At 44.9% G+C, this 19,421-nt stretch overlaps 1 protein-coding gene and 1 pseudogene across 1 annotated transcript; both read left to right on the forward strand.

The window, feature by feature from the left end:
* Positions 1-885: 885 nt before the first annotated feature.
* Positions 886-16,930, forward strand: LOC118857643 (zinc finger protein 286A-like). Its single transcript, XM_036768256.1, has 5 exons — positions 886-1,099; positions 3,689-3,765; positions 6,484-6,610; positions 7,512-7,607; positions 16,143-16,930. Exons 1-5 carry the CDS (start codon positions 886-888, stop codon positions 16,652-16,654), a joined length of 1,026 nt encoding a protein of 341 aa, XP_036624151.1. The 3' UTR covers positions 16,655-16,930.
* On the forward strand, positions 16,931-18,328 carry LOC118833799 (annotated as a pseudogene).
* The last annotated feature ends 1,093 nt before the right edge of the window (positions 18,329-19,421 follow it).

Below are 19,421 nucleotides of genomic sequence, written 5' to 3' on the forward strand. Positions count from 1 at the left end.
CTCCAATCCACAAGCGGCTCCTCGCCTAACACAGAGCCAGCAAGCACTTTCCAGTCTTTACTGAATTGAACACCACTGCGACGGGGAGGGAAGAGTAAAGACCAGTTCCTAGAATCACCCACATCACGCCACAGCCCCAGAGCCGAACTACCACTCCCAGAATGCACTAAGAGTCAAAGCTGTCCGCCGCTACACTACATTTCCCAGAGGCCGCCGCAGGGCGCCTCCGCTTCCAGCCCGGGCGTCCTCAGCTTTGCCTCGTCCAGCCTCCGGCCACTCTTAACCACCTTGCGGTCAGGTCAGGGTGGGCCTAGAGATCGGCCCCGGAGGCGCAGGGGCGGAGGGTATGGTGAGGATGTGGACGGGGGAAGGGCCCCTGCTGGGCTGGGGGCGGCTCCCCATTCCCCCCTCCCTGCAGGCGCTCCGCCCGCGGATTCTGAGCAAATCTGCTCCCGCAGTGCCGACGTGTGAGTGGCCACACCTGTTCTAATCTGTGTGACGCGCAGCGCCACCGTGTGGCCGCTGTGTGCACGGCCAGACGCTAGGAATCTAGTCTAACCTATATGACCTCAGCGCCATCGTGTGGTCAGATGGGAATGTCCCAAGGTTCTATCCTGGCTACGTTACCGACGTGTGCTTGAGCTAAGGCTCTCTGCTAATTCATGTGACCACAGCGCCACCGTGTGGCCACTTTATATAGTCCGGGTTCCTATGGTAACTGACATCTTCGGCATCACCATGTGGCCGCAATGTGTACATCCTGGGTCTCCACCTTAAGCTGCCCTAGGTTTCTAGCCTTGGCACTCCTGTGCATAGGATCTGCATCCTAAACTTGCTCCACGTGGCCGCTGTCGGTTTTCTAACTTGCAAACCCTCAGTGCCGCCATGTGTATGTCCTGGGATCAGGCCACCCATCCTTCCTCTAGTCTGCACACTGCAGTCATTCTGATCTCTGTTATTACAGCCCTGGCTTATGGCCGTCGCATGTACGTCCGTCATCTCTGCCTTGCCTCTCTGACCACAGTACCATTGTGGGCCTTCTTTTATATGTCCAGGGCCTCTGCCTTGGCCGGTGCCTTGCAGCACCATCCTATGGCTGGTATGTTCCTTGGTAACCAACAGGCTCTGTGCACCCTATGAAGCTGCTCAGCCTTTCTCCCTGACATTCATTCCTATAATGTCAGAGCTGAAGAAACTAAGAGTTTCCAGTCAAGTTCCCTGATTTTACAGAAGGAAAAACCAAGCTTCAAAGGAGGGAATGTTTGCCCTTGGCCACAGAGGGACAAAACCAGGACAACTCCTAACTCTCCCAACCAGGAATCTTTCTAACACTCCTAGCAGCCAAGGATAGAGTTTACAGATTCCAGCTTGAGGCTCTGAAGGGCTTCTTACCTGGAAGACAAATGGGGGTCCCAGAAAAAAGGGCCCAGCTAATGAATGACATTGACCCTAACCTGGTAGTGCCCAGCTCCACTGCGGGATGGTAAAGAACCTGGTGTTTGGGAGAGCTTAGCCTGAATAAAAGAAGACCTTTGGGGGCATGATCACATATGTCAAATCAGTTTGTCACTTGGAAGAGATTTGTTATGCTTGACCCCCGGAGAGCAGAAGTGGCAGCACTGGGAAAACATTGCAGGGTGAGATTGTGGCTTCACAAAAGGAAAAATTTGCTAACGATTGGGAGGAGAATCTACCTTTTGCAAAGGAGTTAAAACTCAGAAGACCTAGGTTCAAATTATGATTCTCAATTACCACCTGTGTAGTACTGGGATAATCATTTAACTTCTCTGGGCCTGTTCTCTCACCTGGAAAACATGAGCATGTTGGATGAGGTGATTTTTAAGGTCCCCTCCGGTTCTAAATCTATGGTCCTATAATCCTTGGAAGGTAGTGAGCTCTCCATCAGTGGAAGTCTCCAAGTGAGGGCTAAATGACCAATCATTAGTCTGGTTGTAGAGAGGGATTCTTTTCAGGCAGGACTCAAGGTCTTCCAGGTTCATAGCACTAGGAAATAAGCTCTGAGGGCAGGAACATGTCCTGGGAGACAGCAGTGACCCGAGGTCCCTCCACATTTCGGGAGAGTTGAAGGAGTAGATGCTGTTCTTGCTGGTGCTGGAGTCATCCCTGAGCAGCCTGCCTGGGAGCTCAAAGACCAACAGTGAGGAGGGAGTGACTTGGAAGGGTTGAACCAAAATGACTGGAGGGAGAGGTGAGAACTCCAGGAGGGTTGGGGACCAGGTGATACACTCTACGTGGGCCATAGGCCAACCCATCTGAGGAGAGACTCCTTTGAGATAAAAGGTCTGTGGAAGGCTCACTCAGAGAGGGAGAAGGTTTGGAGCTCTAGCTTGGGCCCTTTGCTATGATACATGCTCCAGCCCCAGTCTCCTGTGAGATCTTAGAAAGGACAGCATTTTCCACTGGCTCCCCTCATGAGCCCAGTCACTGCCCACTTCCTGATAAACTCCTCCCTCCAAAGGGCCCTTCCTTCCTGGCCTTTAATCCTAGGATCTGAGAATTTCACTTTGAACTTCTCCAAGCACCTTTCCCAACTTTTCATTGTGTGTTCCTGATTGGCACAGAGGATGGCTACTACACTAAGCTTCCTGCTGGCTCATGTTAGCAATAAGAGCAGGACCGGGACCCACACCTCCTAATGCCAAGTTCTGAACTGGCCTGGCCTCTTGGTCTCTCTGATGGCAAAGCAAATGTATTACAACTGTGGAGCTCCAGAGAGCTCACTGAGTGCCACCCTCTCACCGCCATGTGAGCCACTGGAGTGAGGAGCTGGAAGAGAGTTTGGGCTTAATACTTAGTGTCCTACAACACTGCCATGGCCATAGAACCAGAGGTAAGATTCCAGAGAGCAGTATCCATGAACCTCATAGCTTAGCTCCTAGGAGTCAGTTTAGCCCTTCTAGAGCTCCTTCTGTCTTTCCTTTCTGAAAGTGGGAACAGCACCCCTAAATGCCACTTCCTCCATGAAGCCTTCCTGGGGTTCCCCAGAATCACTAATATCCTTCCCTCACACACACCTCATTTAACACCTCCCATGTACTTCCCTAACAGACGTGCCCTATATTATTGTCTTATCATTTGTTATTGTTCAGTTTCAGTCATGTCCAACTCTTCATGACCCCATTTGGGGTTTTCTTGGCAAAGGTACTGCAGTGATTCACCATCTCCAGCTCATTTTTGTTCAGTTGTGTCTTACTCTTCATGACCCCCTGAACCATAGCATGCTAGTACTGTCCATGGGATTTTCTTGGCAAAGATACTAGGGTTATTTGCCATTTCCTTCTCCAGCTCATTTTATAAAGAAGGAAACTGAGGCAAACAGAGTTAAGTGACTTGCCCAGGGTCATGCAGCTAGTAAAATGTCTAAGGCCAGATTTGAACTCAGGAAGAAGAGTCTTCCTGACTTCAGGCCCAGCACTCTAACCCGCTGTGCCACCTAGCTGCCCTTATCATCTTATTTGTGACTTATCTATATACTATTCTTTGAATTCCGTGGAACCATATACCATGTCTTAGCTAAACTTTGTGCACAGTGTAGGACATTTTGTGCACCTAGGAGGTCTTTAATATGTTATAGTATATTGTTGTTTTGGATTGTATCATGGGAATTTCCAGCCTAGACTGGTGTGGGGTAGGACTCTTCCCTCATGCTTTCCTTCTCTTCCCCCAGCTATGCCTTCCCTGGACTCTGTGTGTCCCCAAGAGGAAGCAGAAAGGGCTGCTGGGCTCCAGGCAGTCCAATCCCAGGTGAGTTGGGCTTCTGTGTCCTGAAATGCCCTCTCATGTCTCAAGGTCATTTCCCTTTCCTATCCTAGAACTTCTCTGCCCAACAAAGCTTCATTCTTGGGCCTGACTCCCTCAGTGCTTTTCCACCAGGAGAATGGCACAAAGCTGGAAGAGACAGCAAGCTAATACATTGGATGACAGAATCAGGATTCTGAAAAACATTTTCAGTCTGGTACAATGAAACAGAAACTAATTGGATAAAATTCTTCACATGGGTTCATCTGTCCTGTCCAGGTGCGAAGGCAGCAAGCTAGACTTTTCCTTGCCTGCTGCTTAGCCTAAACCAACAATCTGGTGTGCCAGGCAAAAACATTCAGAGTCCTCAACTATCTTAACTAAAAAAAGTCCAGTGCCCAGAACAAGGGACATAATCATCCTATTGTCCCCTGCTCTGGTCAGAGCACACCTAGAGTTACAGAAAGAAGGTTGAGAAGCTAAGGATTATCCAGAAGATGATGAAGAGGAAAGGTAGAAGGAGCTTTCCCATCAGCTAAAGGAACTGGGGATATTTAATAGAAGATGTGGAATAATAACAATATGGTGGCATACACTTATATAGCACTTTAAGGTTTCCAAAATGCTTTACATGGTTGTTCAGTCGTGTCTGACTCTGCATGACCCCATTTGGGGTTTTCTTGGCAAAGATACTAGAGCAGTTTGCCATTTTCTTCTCCAGCTCATTTTACAGCTGAGGAAACTCAGTTAAGTGACTTGCCCAGGGTCACACAGCTAGTGAGTGACTGAGACCAGATTTGAACTCAAGTCTTCCTGACTGCAGGCCAGGTGCTCTATCGCCTGCACCAACCACCTAGCTGAATGTCACAACCACCTTGGGATTCAAACTCACATTTTCATGATTCCAAGTTTCAACATTTTCTCCATCTTTACAGGCCCATGTAGAGCTAACGTGTGGAAGGGGATTAGGTCTATTCTCCTTGCCCCCACAGAGCAAAACAGTGACTGACCGGTGTGAATCCCCTAATGGCAGAGGCTGCGCCATATACCATCCTGCATCCTGCTCTGTGCTCTGCACACAGTAAGCGCTTAATAAGTGTTTGGTGAAGTGGGAAGGGAAGCTAAGGTTGTTTCTAGAAAAGGAAGAGCCTCCTTACAAAAACAGAATCAGCCACCTTGTGAGAAACCAAGGACACTGATCTGTCAAAAGGCCTTGAGATCATCCATCAAAAAGCCTTTATTGAGCACTTCCTAGGTGCTGGAGATGCAAATACAATCCAGATGAGGGTGAATTAACTAGGACTTTTTAGCCTTTAGGAGACAAAACTCAAGGGAAAGAAGGAAGAAAAGAAAGAGGGAGGGAAGGAAAGAAGAAAGAAAAGGAGGGAGGGAAGGAAACAAGCATTTATTAAGCACCTACTGTGTTCCAGGCACTATGCTAAGTGCTTTATAAATATCTCATTTGAACCTCACAACAACCCTGGAAAGTAGCTGCTATTACTCTACCCATTTTACAGCTGAGGAAACTGAGGCAGACAGAAACTGAGGGTCCTACAACTAGTAAGTGTCTTGAAACCAGATCTCAACTCTCCAGGCCCGGCGCTCTCTCCACTGCACTAGGAGCGTGATAGCCATGTTGAAGGGTTCAGTCTGTTCTGCTTGGACCCAGAAAGCAGAAGAGGAAAAGAGGCAGACGCGGGCTGGGCATCAGGAGAACCATCCTGACTGTGAGAGTGGCTGACCCTGAGTGCGATGGCCTGCTTCAGGCGCCAGAGGCCTCTGAGCCAAATGTCCACTCACTGAGTCTATTGAGGTGGGGATTCTTTCCCCGGCATGGACTGGCCTCTGGGGTCCCTTCCGTCGCTGAGATTCTGCGAGCTGGGGAGCTGCTTTTGATGGTGAGGATGGGATTAGTAGAATGTAATCTCCTTGAAGGCAGGGACTGGGTCATTTTGGATGTACATGGCCGGCCCCGAGCACAGGCAACACAGTCAGCACTCAGTGACTGATTGAAGATTGATTACTACAATTGGGGAGAAACTGGACGAAGCAGCCTATAGGGCAGTGGTGTCAAACTCAGAAAGAAATCAATCTTTTCAGGTGCCTATTGACTTAGAAAACCACAAATTAACGTTATCTGTGTTGAATTCTAATGTTATTTATTTTGTTAAACATTTCCCATTTACGTTGTAGTCAGGTTCTAGCATTCAAGGACACTTGGTGGCCAGAGAGAGGGCCATGAGTTTGACACTCCTGCTCTGGGGTATCTTCAAAAATCTAAGATTATCTGATTCCCCTGGGACACTTTTCCTTACTAATACAACTGACTTTTCTTCTCTGACTCCCTGGGAGGTCACTTTCTGTGCCCCACGATGTCAACCTTGATTATTTAAATATGTGTTTATTAGTCTCTAAGAGTTTCAAGTTTCTGGGGGGAGGGAGGGATGGAGGGGAGGACTTCTCCCCATTGAAAAGGAAAAAGAACACTGCTATACAAAGAAGCACAGAATCAGTCTCAGTCAGAAGGGACCCCAGAGGGCTTCTAATCCAGTCCCTGCCTGAGAAAGAACCCCCTCTTGATGCCATTCCTGACAAAATAACCAAAACCACTTCCCATATGGCTTGTCATCTTTCCTCCCCACCTGCCACCATGATGTGACCTTCAGCCTTCTCCCTCATACCTCTGGTGTCCCTGGGTGAGCAGGAACATGGTCTGTGTTTCAGGAATCCGTGACATTCGAGGATGTGGCTGTGGACTTCACCCCCCGGGAGTGGGTGCAGCTAAACCCTGCTCAGAGGGAGCTGTACAGGGAAGTAATGCTGGAGAACTTCAAGAACCTGCTCTCCTTGGGTAGGAACAGCTTGTTATTATTCACAACTGGCCCACCCAAGCCACTCCTTGTGTTGGCCTTTCTTCTCTGTTCCTGCTGGCAGGAACAGAGAAGTGGGAAAAGAGCTTGAGACCAAGGCTCCTACCTTCCCAGTCCCCTTGGGGCCCTGAACCAAAGAGTTTTTGTCACGTCAACAAGCATTTATTAAGCATCTATTATTTGCTAGACACTGTGTTAAGCACTGGAGGTACAAATAGAGAGGGGGAAATGGTCCTTGCTTTCAAGGAATTCACAATCCAATGGGGGAAACCAGATGCAAGCAGCTATGTACAAACAAGCTATATAAGGATAAACTGAAGATAATCCACAAAGGAAGACATTAATATTGAGAATGGTAGGGTTTTAGCTGAGACTTGAAAGAAGTCAGAGAAGCCAGGAGGAAGAGGTGCAGAGGGAGAGAATTCCAGGCATGGAGGACAGCCAGTGGAAATGCCCAGAGTCTTATTCCCTACTCCCCAGGGAGTATGGGTAAAAATGAGAATTTTTCTGTATGTGGCCCCTACGGCTGTAGTTTTCCCATCATCTGTTTCCCCAATTTGATGACTCCCCCAAGGGACCAAGGGTGATGCTTCCATTGGTGATGGGAGGGAAGCCCCTTCAGAAGTCTTCTCCATATTCCATTGGTCTTTCCTATTTTCTTCTCTTCCTTGAAGACCAAAATGTTAAACTGTAAATGCCATGAGAGCAGGAACTGTCTTATTTCAACTGTGATCACCCAAGCACCAAGCATAGCACTCTGCATGCAGTGGGGTGTTTAAAAATTACCTACCAATTGAATTTTGTTGGATAAATGGAGTAGCTATCGGACAAAGCGATGGGGCGGCTTTGTGTCCCAAGCCTGGCTTCTTTTCCCATAAACAGGCCTTCTAGTTTCTAAAGCTGAAGTGATCTTCCAGTTGGAACAAAGGAAGGAGCCTTGGGCCCAAAAGAGAGACAGCTCTAAAGCCATCGGTCCAGGTGAGTGAGGGCAGTGAGCATCTTGTTGGTTGGTTGGTTGTTGTCCTTCATTCTCAAAGAGGACCAAAATGACGTCACTGTGTTAGAGTCAAGTTACAATGTGTCTGACTGTGGCTGACGAGACGGATACGAGCTCAGAGTGCTCTACTGCAGGTCAGGCAAAAATAATCTGTGTGAACGTTTGGGATGGATTCTCTGAATTTGCATAACTTGCATTTCTTTGGGGCTACTTCAGTTCTCCTTTGCTCAAAGCAGTCCTGCGCCAATGTCTCCCATCAATTCCAAAGTTTCTTTTTTTAATATTTTTTTTTATTTTTAGTTTAAAACACTCAGTTCCACAAGTATTTGAGTTCCAAATTTTCTTCCCCTTCCTTTCCTTCCTCCCCTCTCCCCTCCAAAACGGCAATATATGTTCTACATATACCTTCGCATTAAACATATTTACACAATAGTCAAGTCATAAAGAAGAACCATGATCAATGGAGTGAATCGTGAGAAAGAAGAAACAAAAGCAAAAAAGAAGAGAAAGAAAAAAAGAGAGAGTGCAGATAGTTTGCCTCAATCTGCATTCAGACTCCACAGTTCTTTCTCTGGATGTAGATAGCTCTTTCCATCATGAGTCTTTTGGAGCTGTCTTTGAACCTTGTGTTGCTGAGAAGAGCCAAGTCTATCAGTTAGTCATCACAGAATCAATGTGTCTGTGGTTGTGTACAGTGTTCTCCTGGTTCTGCTCCTCTCACTCAGCATCATATCATGTAGCTCTTTCCAGGTTATTATGAAGTCCGTATCTTGCCCATTTCTTATAGCACAATAGTATTCCATTACATTCATATACTACAACTTGTTTAGCCCTTCCCCAGTTGATGGGCATCCCTTGATTTCCAATTCTTTGCTACAACAAAAAGAGCTGCTATGAATATTTTTGTATATACGGGTCCCTTTTCCCCTTGTGTGAGCTCTTTGGGATACAGCCTTGGAAGTTGTTTTACTGGGTCAAAGGGTAAGCACGTTTTTATAGCCCTTTGGGCATAGTTCCAAATTGCTCTCCAGAATGGCTGGATTTGTTCACAACTCCACCAACAATGTAACAATGTTCCACTTTTCCCACATCCTCTCCAGCATTTATCATTTTCCTGTTTTGTGATGTTAGCCAATCTGACAGGACAGATGTCGTACCTAAGAGATGTTTTGATTTGCATTTCTCTAATCAATAGAGATTTAGAGCATTTTTCATATGCTTATAGATATCTTTAATTTCTTCCTCTGAAAACTGCCTGTTTATATCCTGTATATTTTAGAGATGAGACATTAGTTGTAAAGATTTTCTCCCAATTTTCTGCTTCCCGCCTAATCTTTGTTGCATTGGCTTTGTTTATACAAAAACTTTTCAATTTAAGATAATGAAAATCATCCATTTTGCATTTCATAACACTCTCTATCTCTTGTTGAGTCATGAATTCTTTCCTTTCCCATAAATCTGACAGGTAAACTATTCCTTGCTCTCCCAAATTGCTTATAGTATCAGCCTTTATTCTTAAATTGTGAACCCATTTTGACTTTATTTTGTTACATGGTGTAAGATATTGGTCTATGCCCAGTTTCTGCCCTAACATTTCCCAGCCGTTTTTGTGAAATAGTGAATTCTTAGCCCAGAAGCTGGATTCTTTGGATTTATCCAAGAGTAGATTGCTATAGTCGTTGACTTCTGCATCTTGTGTACCTCTGTTTCTTAGCCAGTACCAAGTAGTTTTGATGACTGCTGCTTTATAGTACAGTTTAATATCTGGTATGGCTAGGCTACCTTCTCTAGCATTTCTTTTCATTAATTCCCTTGATATTCTGGACCTTTTCTTCCAGATGAATTTTGTTTTATTTTATTTTATATTATTTTATCCAGCTCTGTAAAATAATTTTTTGGTAGTTCAATTGGTATGGCACTGAATAAGTACATAATTCCAAAGTTCTTGAGAGAGAACTTGAGAGTGTCCTTGTATCACTTCTTCTGACCACCATAGGAACACTTGCCCTGTATGGGTTCTCCATAAAATAGTCTGTTTGGCAAGCATACATTTGGCATTCGAACAACATGGCCAGCCCATCAGAGTTGCACTCTCTGAAGTAGAGGTTGAATGTCAGATTCCATCTTTTTTATATTTCTTTTTACCTCTTATTTAGTTGGTGATTTCTCTGCACATCCACAGTGCTCTCTAAGGACAATCTCATTTTTCCTCATTATTAGAATTGTTTCCTCTTCATGTCTTCAGAATTTCATTCTTGGGAATCTTCCATCCTTCCTAGAATGACATCCCCTACAGCCAAGGCATCAACCATGACCCACAGGACACATGCATACCACAGCCCTCCCAAGTGTGGCCAGAACCAAACTAAAACATTGTTCCTATCAGATTTTAATGTGTTGATGTATTAATAAAAAATAAATATATAAATATGTGGTTTTCTAAGTCAATATACAGCCTGCAGGGGTACTTATGAATGGTTTAGCGACCCCGTTTCTATTTGAATTTGACACCACTGCCCTAGAGCATTTTACTCCATGGGATCCTATCTTTTCTCTGAACCCTTTTGAAATCTGCTTTCCCAGAATCTAAGGTGCATGTCAGACTATTCCTAGATTTCCTCCGGGTTCCCATCATTTCCACCCCAGCAATCAGTTAACTCTCACTAATGAGAATCAAAACCTAGATAGAATTTCCTTTGTTATTCATCAACCTTTTGAAGAATGAAATTATAATTAAGGCAAGTCAAGAAATTATAACATACTCATTGCTTTTAGCAATGAGAGAGAAAGCTCTAGCAGATGTCTGGATAGTTGAAGTCTCATCACTACCACATTGTGCTTTGTTCCAGACTTGTCATCTCTTTCCCAAACTCCTCATCAGTTTCCTCCTTCTGTCCAGGTAGTTTGTAGTTTACTCCAATAACAAGATCACTTTTCCTCCTTTGATTTTGACTTAGCCATCATGCTTCCCTCCTCTGGTTCCTGGATTTTCTCACACAATTTTGTTGTCTTAATATACGGAGTTACCCTAGCCCTCTAACCTATTATTTTAGATGCAGTTTATCCATGCCAAGCCATAGTCCAGTTGTGGTTTTCAGTCTGCCAAGTTTCAGTGATACCTCTGAGGCCAAACTTGACCCCTCACATCAGGACCTGTACTTCTTCTCACTTGTTGCCTAAACTTTGGGCATTTGTCTGGAGATACCTGAGGCCATTGGTTTTGCTACTGGCTCCTTTCTTGCTATTTACCTCCTATGAACTTGTGGTGTTCCAACTTCTTATTCCTTCTCTTTGTAGCTACCATCAGTAGCCTTTTGTGCATCTTCTTTGTGTCTAGGAATCTGTCAACACCAAACTATAAGCCATGATCTAGAAATAGAAATTCTATTCTCTGATACCACCATAAAACGGAGAATGTAGGAGCTAAGAAAAAACTTAGCACCAGGCAAGGAGGACCCTTAGAACACAGAATGTCAGAGCTGGGAGGAGCCTTAGAACGCAGAATGTCAGAGTTTGGAGGGCCCTTAGAACACACAATGTCAAAGCTGGGGGTGGAGGTGGTACTTAGAACACAGAATGTCAGAGCTGGAAGGGCCCTTAAGACATAAACCATATGGGACTTGCCCAAGGACACTTAGCTAACTAGGAGAGGTGATACTGATATCTTTTGCCTCCCCAATGACTTTATATGGCTTCACTTTCCTCAGCTCTTCTGCGGTATATATAACTGTGTTGACCTTACCTACATCTTGAAAATATCTCCTCCCTTGTCTTTCAAGAACCCACATGACTACATTGTTTTCCTCTGCCTGTAACCAATCTGATTCCTTTCTTTCTGGTGATGACTCTGCCTTTTTCCCTGATGTCAGTCCCAGAGCCATTTTATATTTTCATCTGCCTAAGACTAAGGAGCCCATTTTCATCCATTTTCCTTCCCAGTCTTCATCAGTGGTGCCAAATTCACCTGGGCTCACCCTTTCTTGTCTCACACCACAGCCAAACTCTGCTGAGCTCTGCTCTGTTTTGGAAGGGTAAAAAAAATCGCTTTTCTGATTCTGTCTTCTAGAACCAAACAGTCACGGTGGATCATACTCTTCCCTGTACTTCTCCTCTGTCCTTAGATCATGGCTTATGGTTTGGCACAGTATCCCTAATTATCAAACTCCGACTGACTGGTGAGACAGTCCTAGAAATAGGAAATTTTAGAATTCAGAAGGAACCTCAGAAATCATCTCTACTTCATCAGTATTCTAAAGATAAAACTGAAGACTGATTCTTGCAAAGATCCACAGCTGGCTTCGGTATCACTCAGCAACCCGACTATTTAAAGGAAACACGGTTTCACGGCACAGCCATCAAGTATTAAGCCCATCATGTGTCCTCAAAAGAAGGAAAATGATCAGGTTTGCTCTTGCTAGCTGCCTTCTCTACCCCAACCAGCTCCAATCTCTCACTTGTACTTCAGACAAGTATTTTTGCTTTTGGATGACCCCCTTACCTCAAACTAACCTTGTCCAGGACCTTGCATAGAAACACTTCATGGCTTACAAAGAACTTTCCTCAACAGCCCTTTGAAATATAGTGCAAAAAAAAAATCTTGCCCATTTTACAGAAAAAGAGACTGAGGTTCAGACAAGTAAAGGGATTTGCTGTTGTCACACAGCCAAGAAGTTTGTGAGCCTGAGGTTGGAACCCTGATCTCCTGACTCCAGTTCCACTACTCTTGCCTCTTAGAACCCCTCTTCTTCTACCCAAACCAGTTTCCTTCCCCCCACCCCAAGTCTCCTTCTTTATCACTGGTATCACCCTTCTTCCAGTCTGAGGCTAGAAAAATCATTAAGTAATTCTTTGAATCTTTTCTCTCCTTGATTCATTTTATCTGGTTGATTACTGGATTCCATCTTTTCTATGAGACATTTACCCTGGATGGGCAGTTTCATCTCCATGTCCTCTAGACCATTTTAAAGATTTCCTGCCCCCCCCCTTCCATTCCAGCTTCTTCTTCTATCAGTGCTTCCAATACACAACCACCAAGTGAATCTACATAAGATACTTCTTTTATCATCTTAACTCTCCTGCTCAAGAATCTACAATGAATGCCTGTTGCCTGAAGTCTAAACTTCCCTGCCTGGTTCTTGAGACCCTTCATAAACTGATCCCGTCATTTTCTTCTACTCATTATCTTCTACCCCAAAGCTTCCAATCTTGTGAACTTCCTGGCTGCATTGTCCTGGGCCCCGACGTCCTCCCCATCACCAAGGCTTACTCTGTCATCTTTGACTCCATTCATCCCCTACATCTAGCCCATTGCTGACTCCTGTTGTTGCTACCTTCACATCTCTCCTATGGGTCCCTTTCTTTCCACTCACAGCCACCAGCAGAGTTCAGATCTTCGCCATCTCATGCCTGGACTCTTACAACAGCCTTCTTACTGTAAGCTATGGGCAAGATTGGGCTTTCTTTTTATTAATTGTACCCCCGGTGCTTAGCACAGTGTTTGGCACATAGTAGGCACTTAGCCAATGTTTATTGGATTGGGTCAATTGGCTTCCCTACCTAAAGTCTCTCCTCAGTCTAGTGTATTCTTTACCCAGCTGCCAAAATGATTTCTTTAAAGTATAAACCTGACCATATCACCACCACTGCTCAGTTAACTCTGTTGGCTCCCAGTTACTTCCAGGATCCAGCATAAAGTCCTCTGTTTGGCATTTAAAACCCACCAGCCCCTGTTCTGATCTCGGAGAGTTGCCTGGGTGACTAAGAAGTTAAATTACTTACCCAAGGTCACACAACCACTATGTATCAGAGAGAGGGCTTGAACCCAGAACATCCTTGGTGAATTTATCTCTAGTTTCTGTGCCTTGATTTGGCACTCCTCAAAAGAAGGAACGGGAACTGAAATATAAACTTAAATGTGGGACTCACACAGACAGGTTGATTGAGATATTGCTCCAGAATAGGGATCACCCTTCTCTCTCTCCTCTCTCTCTCTCTCTCTCTCTCTCTCTCTCTCTCTCTCTCTCTCTCTCTCTCTCTCTCTCTCTCTTTCTCTCTCTCTCTCTCTTTCTCTCTCTCTCTCTCTTTCTCTCTCTCTCTCTCTCTCTCTCTCTCTCTCTCTCTCTCTCTCTCTCCCTCTTTCCCTCTCCCTCACCCTTTCTTTGTCTCTCCATCTCTCTCTCTCTCTCTGTGTCCCTCTCCCTCTTCCTCTCCCTCTCTCTGTCTCTCCATCTCTCTCTCTCTCTCCCCCCTTCAATTATTCCATGTGACTTTCTTCCCAGCAGACATCCTCTGCCTCAGTTTCCCTGGATATTCAGCAGTAGTAGAAGAGCCCCTTCTTGTGCACCAAAGGGGATCACAAAGTCTCAGGCTCAATTCCTGGTTTTCCAAAGCTCCAAGCCCAATTCGAGATCAGAAGATCTAGGCCTGGAAAGGACTTTAGAGATTATCTCATCTACCCACATCCTCTTATAGATAAGGAAACTGAGGAGAAAAGGGATATGCTCTAGGTCATACTGATTATGAGAACCAAGACTTTACCTGTCATAGTATGTATTACCAATGCCCAGTCCATGGTACACACTATATAAATGCTTGTTGACTGACTGCTGCCAAGATAATCTTTCTTAGATCTGATGGTCATGTTACTTCTCAGCTCAAAACTCTTTAGTGGTTCCCTATGACTTCCCAAGGAAAGTTCACATTTCTCTGTAGCATCCAAGGCCTTCTAGAATCTGGTGCTGCCCTATTTTGCTAGCTTTATCTCATGTTATTACTTTGCATGTACTCTATACATCAACCAAATTGGTCTATTCTCTGTCTCCCAAACATACCACGAAACCTACCACCTCCATGCCTTTATTCACTCTGTTCCCTATGCCTGGAATGCCCTCCCTCCATTTCTCCACCTATTGAATTCTGACCTATCCTTTAAAGCCCAGCTCAAACCTCCTCCAGGAAGCCTTCTGTAATCAGAGGCAGCCACTAATGACTTACCCCCACCTAGACACCACAAAAAAAAAATTTTGTTTTCCAAACTAAGTTGCGGTCCTAGCTCTACGAGTTGCTAGCTGTGGGTAAACTACTACCACCTCAGTTTCTTAATCTGTAAAATGGAGATGATAATACTTTATGTACATCCCAGGGCTTTGAGAAAAACACTTTATAAGCCATCACCACCACCACCATCATCATCATCATCATCATAGCTAACATTTATTACTGTGTGCCGGTCCCTTTGCTAAGCACTTGACAAATATCTCATTTAATCCTCACAACCCTGGGAGGGAGAAGCTGTTATTATCCCCATTTAAGAGACAAAGAAATTGAGGAAAATAGGGGAAGTGACTTACCCAGCATCATAAAGCTATTGCACCTCAGAGCCCTTAAAGTGTTATTTATATACTAGTACAGTGTCTTAATGTAGATTTAGGAAGGTTTGGAATACCAAAATCCAGCACAGAGAAAGGTGGGAGTCTCTGTTATCTGCTGCTTGTGTTGCCAGGGGAAAATGCCCCAGGGGCACAAGGTTCAGGGCTGGGCGCCCAGTCACTGCCCTCGTGTCAGAGAGGTGGGAGTCCCGGGCGCTGGGCTCTCCAGTTCCCATTCTGATCCAGCCCTTGCCTTCTCCATCCCCTGGGTGAAAGACTTGGCATGTAGGTGCATCTCCCAAAGTGGTTATTCTGACCTTGAACTTGGCCTTATGCTCTTAAGGGGAGAACTGGTGTGTCTGGAAGGGAGACCACCATCACAAAGGCAAAAGCAGATCGAGAGAACGTGAAGCCAACAAGCTTTATGGAGCAGAAGACAAAACTAAAGGGACCAAGGTGGGGTGGGATGTGGATACAAGGCAGTCCACTAAGGTCCTGGGTGGAGTTAGATGCCCAACATGGGTGAAGCAGGGTGAGTTTTAATGGAGTTCTTAGCTGGGTCAAAGAGGACTAGGCACTGGAGGCAGGGAGCATGGAACTCCGTGCTGAGATATAAGCCAAGTTCCCCCTCAGTTGGGGGAACTCGGGTTTTGAGCTTCCTTGGGGCTGTTTCATTTAATACGTCAGGGGTATGCTGGTCAATGTTTAACAATCAGCTCTCTTTCTGGGCACTTATTCATTTAAGAGCAGTGGCATCAGGGGTTGGTAAATGTTTAACAATCATCTTTCCATGGGGAAAAGGAGTATATGGGTACAACCTCACTGGCATTATTAATATTTTCTCCATCACTTTCTTAAGTCTAGAGATAATCAGCAAAATAACAAATCAATCCTGATTTATAGCATTTGCTGATTTCCAAGGTGTAAATGAAAATTTTACAATTGGCTACTGAGTGCCAGTTGTAGCTGGCTTCAGCATACCCCTGGCTACTGTGCTCTTTATGTGATTTATCGTGCAACATTGTATACTGTGGTTACCTGGGTTTATGTTACTGCCCCCACATAGTTGTCATAACTCTCTAAAACAGTAGGTGCTTAAAAAATGTTTGTTGAGTGAATGAATGAATTTACTTTCCCCATTTCTTTCAGATTGGGAAACAAGGTCTAAGACCAAGGTCACAAAAGATATTCCTGAAGAAGGATCATACAAGGGCAGAATTGTGGAAAGACTCAAAAGAGATGGTTTAAGGGATGCTCTGTTGAGAGAAGCATGGGAAAGCAGAGACCAGTTGAAAGTGCAACGGAGAAACCAAGAGAGACATTTGGGACAGGTGGCAGTCACCCCCAAGAAGGCTTCTCCTGGGGAATCAGCCCATGGATTGGGAAGAAGCACCAATATGAAGTCAGTCATTACTGACCAAACAAGAGTTACCAAAGGAGAGAGGCATCTCTTATCTGGGGCCTATGGAGAGAGCTTAAGAGAGAAGGACTCAGACCTAGTTCAGCAGCAGAGGAAACTGTGGAAGTGCCTTGATTGTGAGAAGGACTTCAAATACTGTTCTGCTTTCATCCAGCATCAGAGGATTCATACTGGGGAGAAACCCTATGAGTGTCACGAATGCAGAAAAACCTTCAGTGACAGACAGTTCATCCCTTACTAAACATCAGAGGACTCACATTGGGGAGAAACCTTACGAGTGCCATGAGTGTGGAAAAGCCTTCACTGTCCGGTCATCCCTTACTACACATCAGAGAATTCACACTGGGGAAAAGCCCTATGAATGTAATGACTGTGGAAAAACCTTCAGTGTCCGGTCATCCCTTACTACACATCAGAGAATTCACAGAGGGGAGAAGCCTTATCAGTGTAATGAATGTGGGAAGACCTTTGGCCAGAGCTCACACCTCATTCTTCATTGGAGGATGCATACCGGAGAACAGCCCTATGAATGTAATGTGTGTGGGAAAGCCTTCAGTGACAGTTACTAAACATCAGAGAATTCACACAGGAGAGAAGCCCTATCAATGTGATGAATGCGGGAAATTCTTTAGTGACAGGTCATCCCTGACAAAACATCAGAGAATTCATACTGGAGAGAAACCCTATGAATATCGTGACTGTGAGAAAGCTTTCAACCATAGCTCACTCCTGATAAAACATAGGAGGATTCATACTGGGGAGAAACCCTATAAATGTAATGAGTGTGGGAAAACATTCGGACAGAAACCAAACCTTACTCTACATCAGAGAATTCATACTGGAGAAAAACCTTATAAATGTAATGACTGTGGTAAAGCTTCAGTGACTGCTCGTTCTTTATCAAACACCAGAGGATTCACACTGGAGAGAAACCTTATGAACGCAATGAATGTGGGAAAGCGTTCACTTGGAATGAACAGCTTACTCTACACCAGAGAGTTCACACTGGGGAGAAGCCCAATGAATGCAGTGAATGTGGCAAAGCCTTCAGCCAGAGCCCACACCTTATTTGACATCAGAGGATTCATACCAGAGAGAAACCTTATAAATGTAAGGAATGTGGGAAGGCCTTCAGCCAAAGCTCATCCCTTACAAAACGTAGGAGAACAACATTATAAATGCAATGAATTCGGCAAAGCCCTGAGTCAGAGCTCATCCTTGGCCAAACACATAAGAACTCATACTGGAGAGAAACTTTATAAATGCACCGAGTGTGAGAGAGCCTTCAACAACAAAGTGTCCTTTATTAAGCATCAAAGAAAGCACATGGAAGAGGGACCCTGTGCATGAAGGGAAACCTATTGAACCTCAGCTCGGCCAGCACAAAATATCAGGTAATTGACACCAGTGAGAAAGACTATGAGAGGAAATAATATGGTAAATTTGGGGGGCAGTCCAGCCTTTTTAACTTGAAGAGAATTTTTACCATCTAGAAATCCCATCAGTGAAGTGACTTGATCCAATGTTTATCATGCATTTACTATGCACTTAAGAAAGCAACAGATGCTGGGGGGTTACAGAGAAAGTAGGGAAAGTGAGTCAAGAAGCATTTATTAAATGCCTACTATGCACCAGGCACTCTACTAAGCACTGAGGAGACACAGAAGGGCAAAGTAGAGTCCCTACTCCCCATGGAGTCTGCATGGTACAGGGGAATTGAGCACTGGACTTACCAGAAGACCTGGGTTCAAAGCCCAGTTCAGCCACTTTCTAGCTGAGCGACCTTTTTCTAGTACATTTCTCTCTCAGCTTCAGGAAGGAATTGGACTCAATCTTCTGAATCTATGAATACTTTTATCTCTAGCACTTTGAGGTTCACAAAGGACTTTCCTTACTAACCTTTGATGTAGGTGGCTGGTCAGTCAGTAAACATTTATTGAGCACCTACTGTGTACCAGGCCCTGTGCTTAGCAACAAGGACACAAAAAAAGGCAAAAGAAGGTACCTGCTCTCAAGAAGCTTCCAGCCTAATGGAGGAAGACAACATGCAAACAACTATATATAAACAAGGTATTTGCAGGATAAATTGGAAATAACCAACAGAGGGATGGCACTATTATTACCTCCATTTTACAGATGAAGAAACTGAGAGGTTAATGAATTACCCAAGTCACATAGCTAGTAGCTCTCAGAGCCAGGATTGGAACTCAGATCATCTGAGTGTAATCCGAAGACTCTTCTCTGCTTACCTGGAAAGAGTTCTTACTTGGCTCTAGAATCAAAGGATCTGGACCCCAAACCCTCCCCTGAGGCTTCCTACCCGTGTGACCCCGGGGCAAGTCATTAACCACCCTGGGCCTCAGTTTCCTCATGTGTGAAGTGATGGGGTTGAACAAAAACACTTCAGGAGTCCCTTCCAACTCTGTATGTGTCAGCCTAGGAATGAATGCATTAGGGCAGGACTCCACTTGGGAGCCTGGAAGTAGATGGGTTAAAATTTCCCTAAAGATGAGGAGCTAAGACTTGGAGTCTTTTCTTCCTCCTCAGGGCCTTGTACACACACCATAGATGTTCATAAATCCTTGCTAAATGAAAGAATGAGTATTTTCATGGGAGATAATAGATATTTCTCTAGAAAATAAAGCAATCCTTTTTAACATGCTAATGCGTATGGGAGCTCTTAAACCCCTGAAAAGGGGTTGGCGGTGTCACAAAAGAGGGAGAGGGCCTTCCAGCTGTGCTAGGTAAGGTAATAACAATGAAGTCCTGAGAAGGAAGGGCTGGGGGAAGGTGGGGGATAGGAAGGGCACGGAGGGAATTCAGGATGAGTTGACACAGAACAGAGATGATGAGGGAATTCCACTTTTCTCCTCGGCAAAGGCCAGAGAGACAAGATGGCAACATAAGAAAAAGGGAAGAGATGAGAGAAAATGGATCCCAGGAAGAATTGATGGAGATTAGGGACTCAGCTCAAGGAAGGTGAGCAATGGACTTAGTTTCCCTAACCA

Source organism: Trichosurus vulpecula, chromosome 1 (genome assembly GCF_011100635.1).
Source record: "Trichosurus vulpecula isolate mTriVul1 chromosome 1, mTriVul1.pri, whole genome shotgun sequence".
Classification (NCBI taxonomy): domain Eukaryota; kingdom Metazoa; phylum Chordata; class Mammalia; order Diprotodontia; family Phalangeridae; genus Trichosurus; species Trichosurus vulpecula.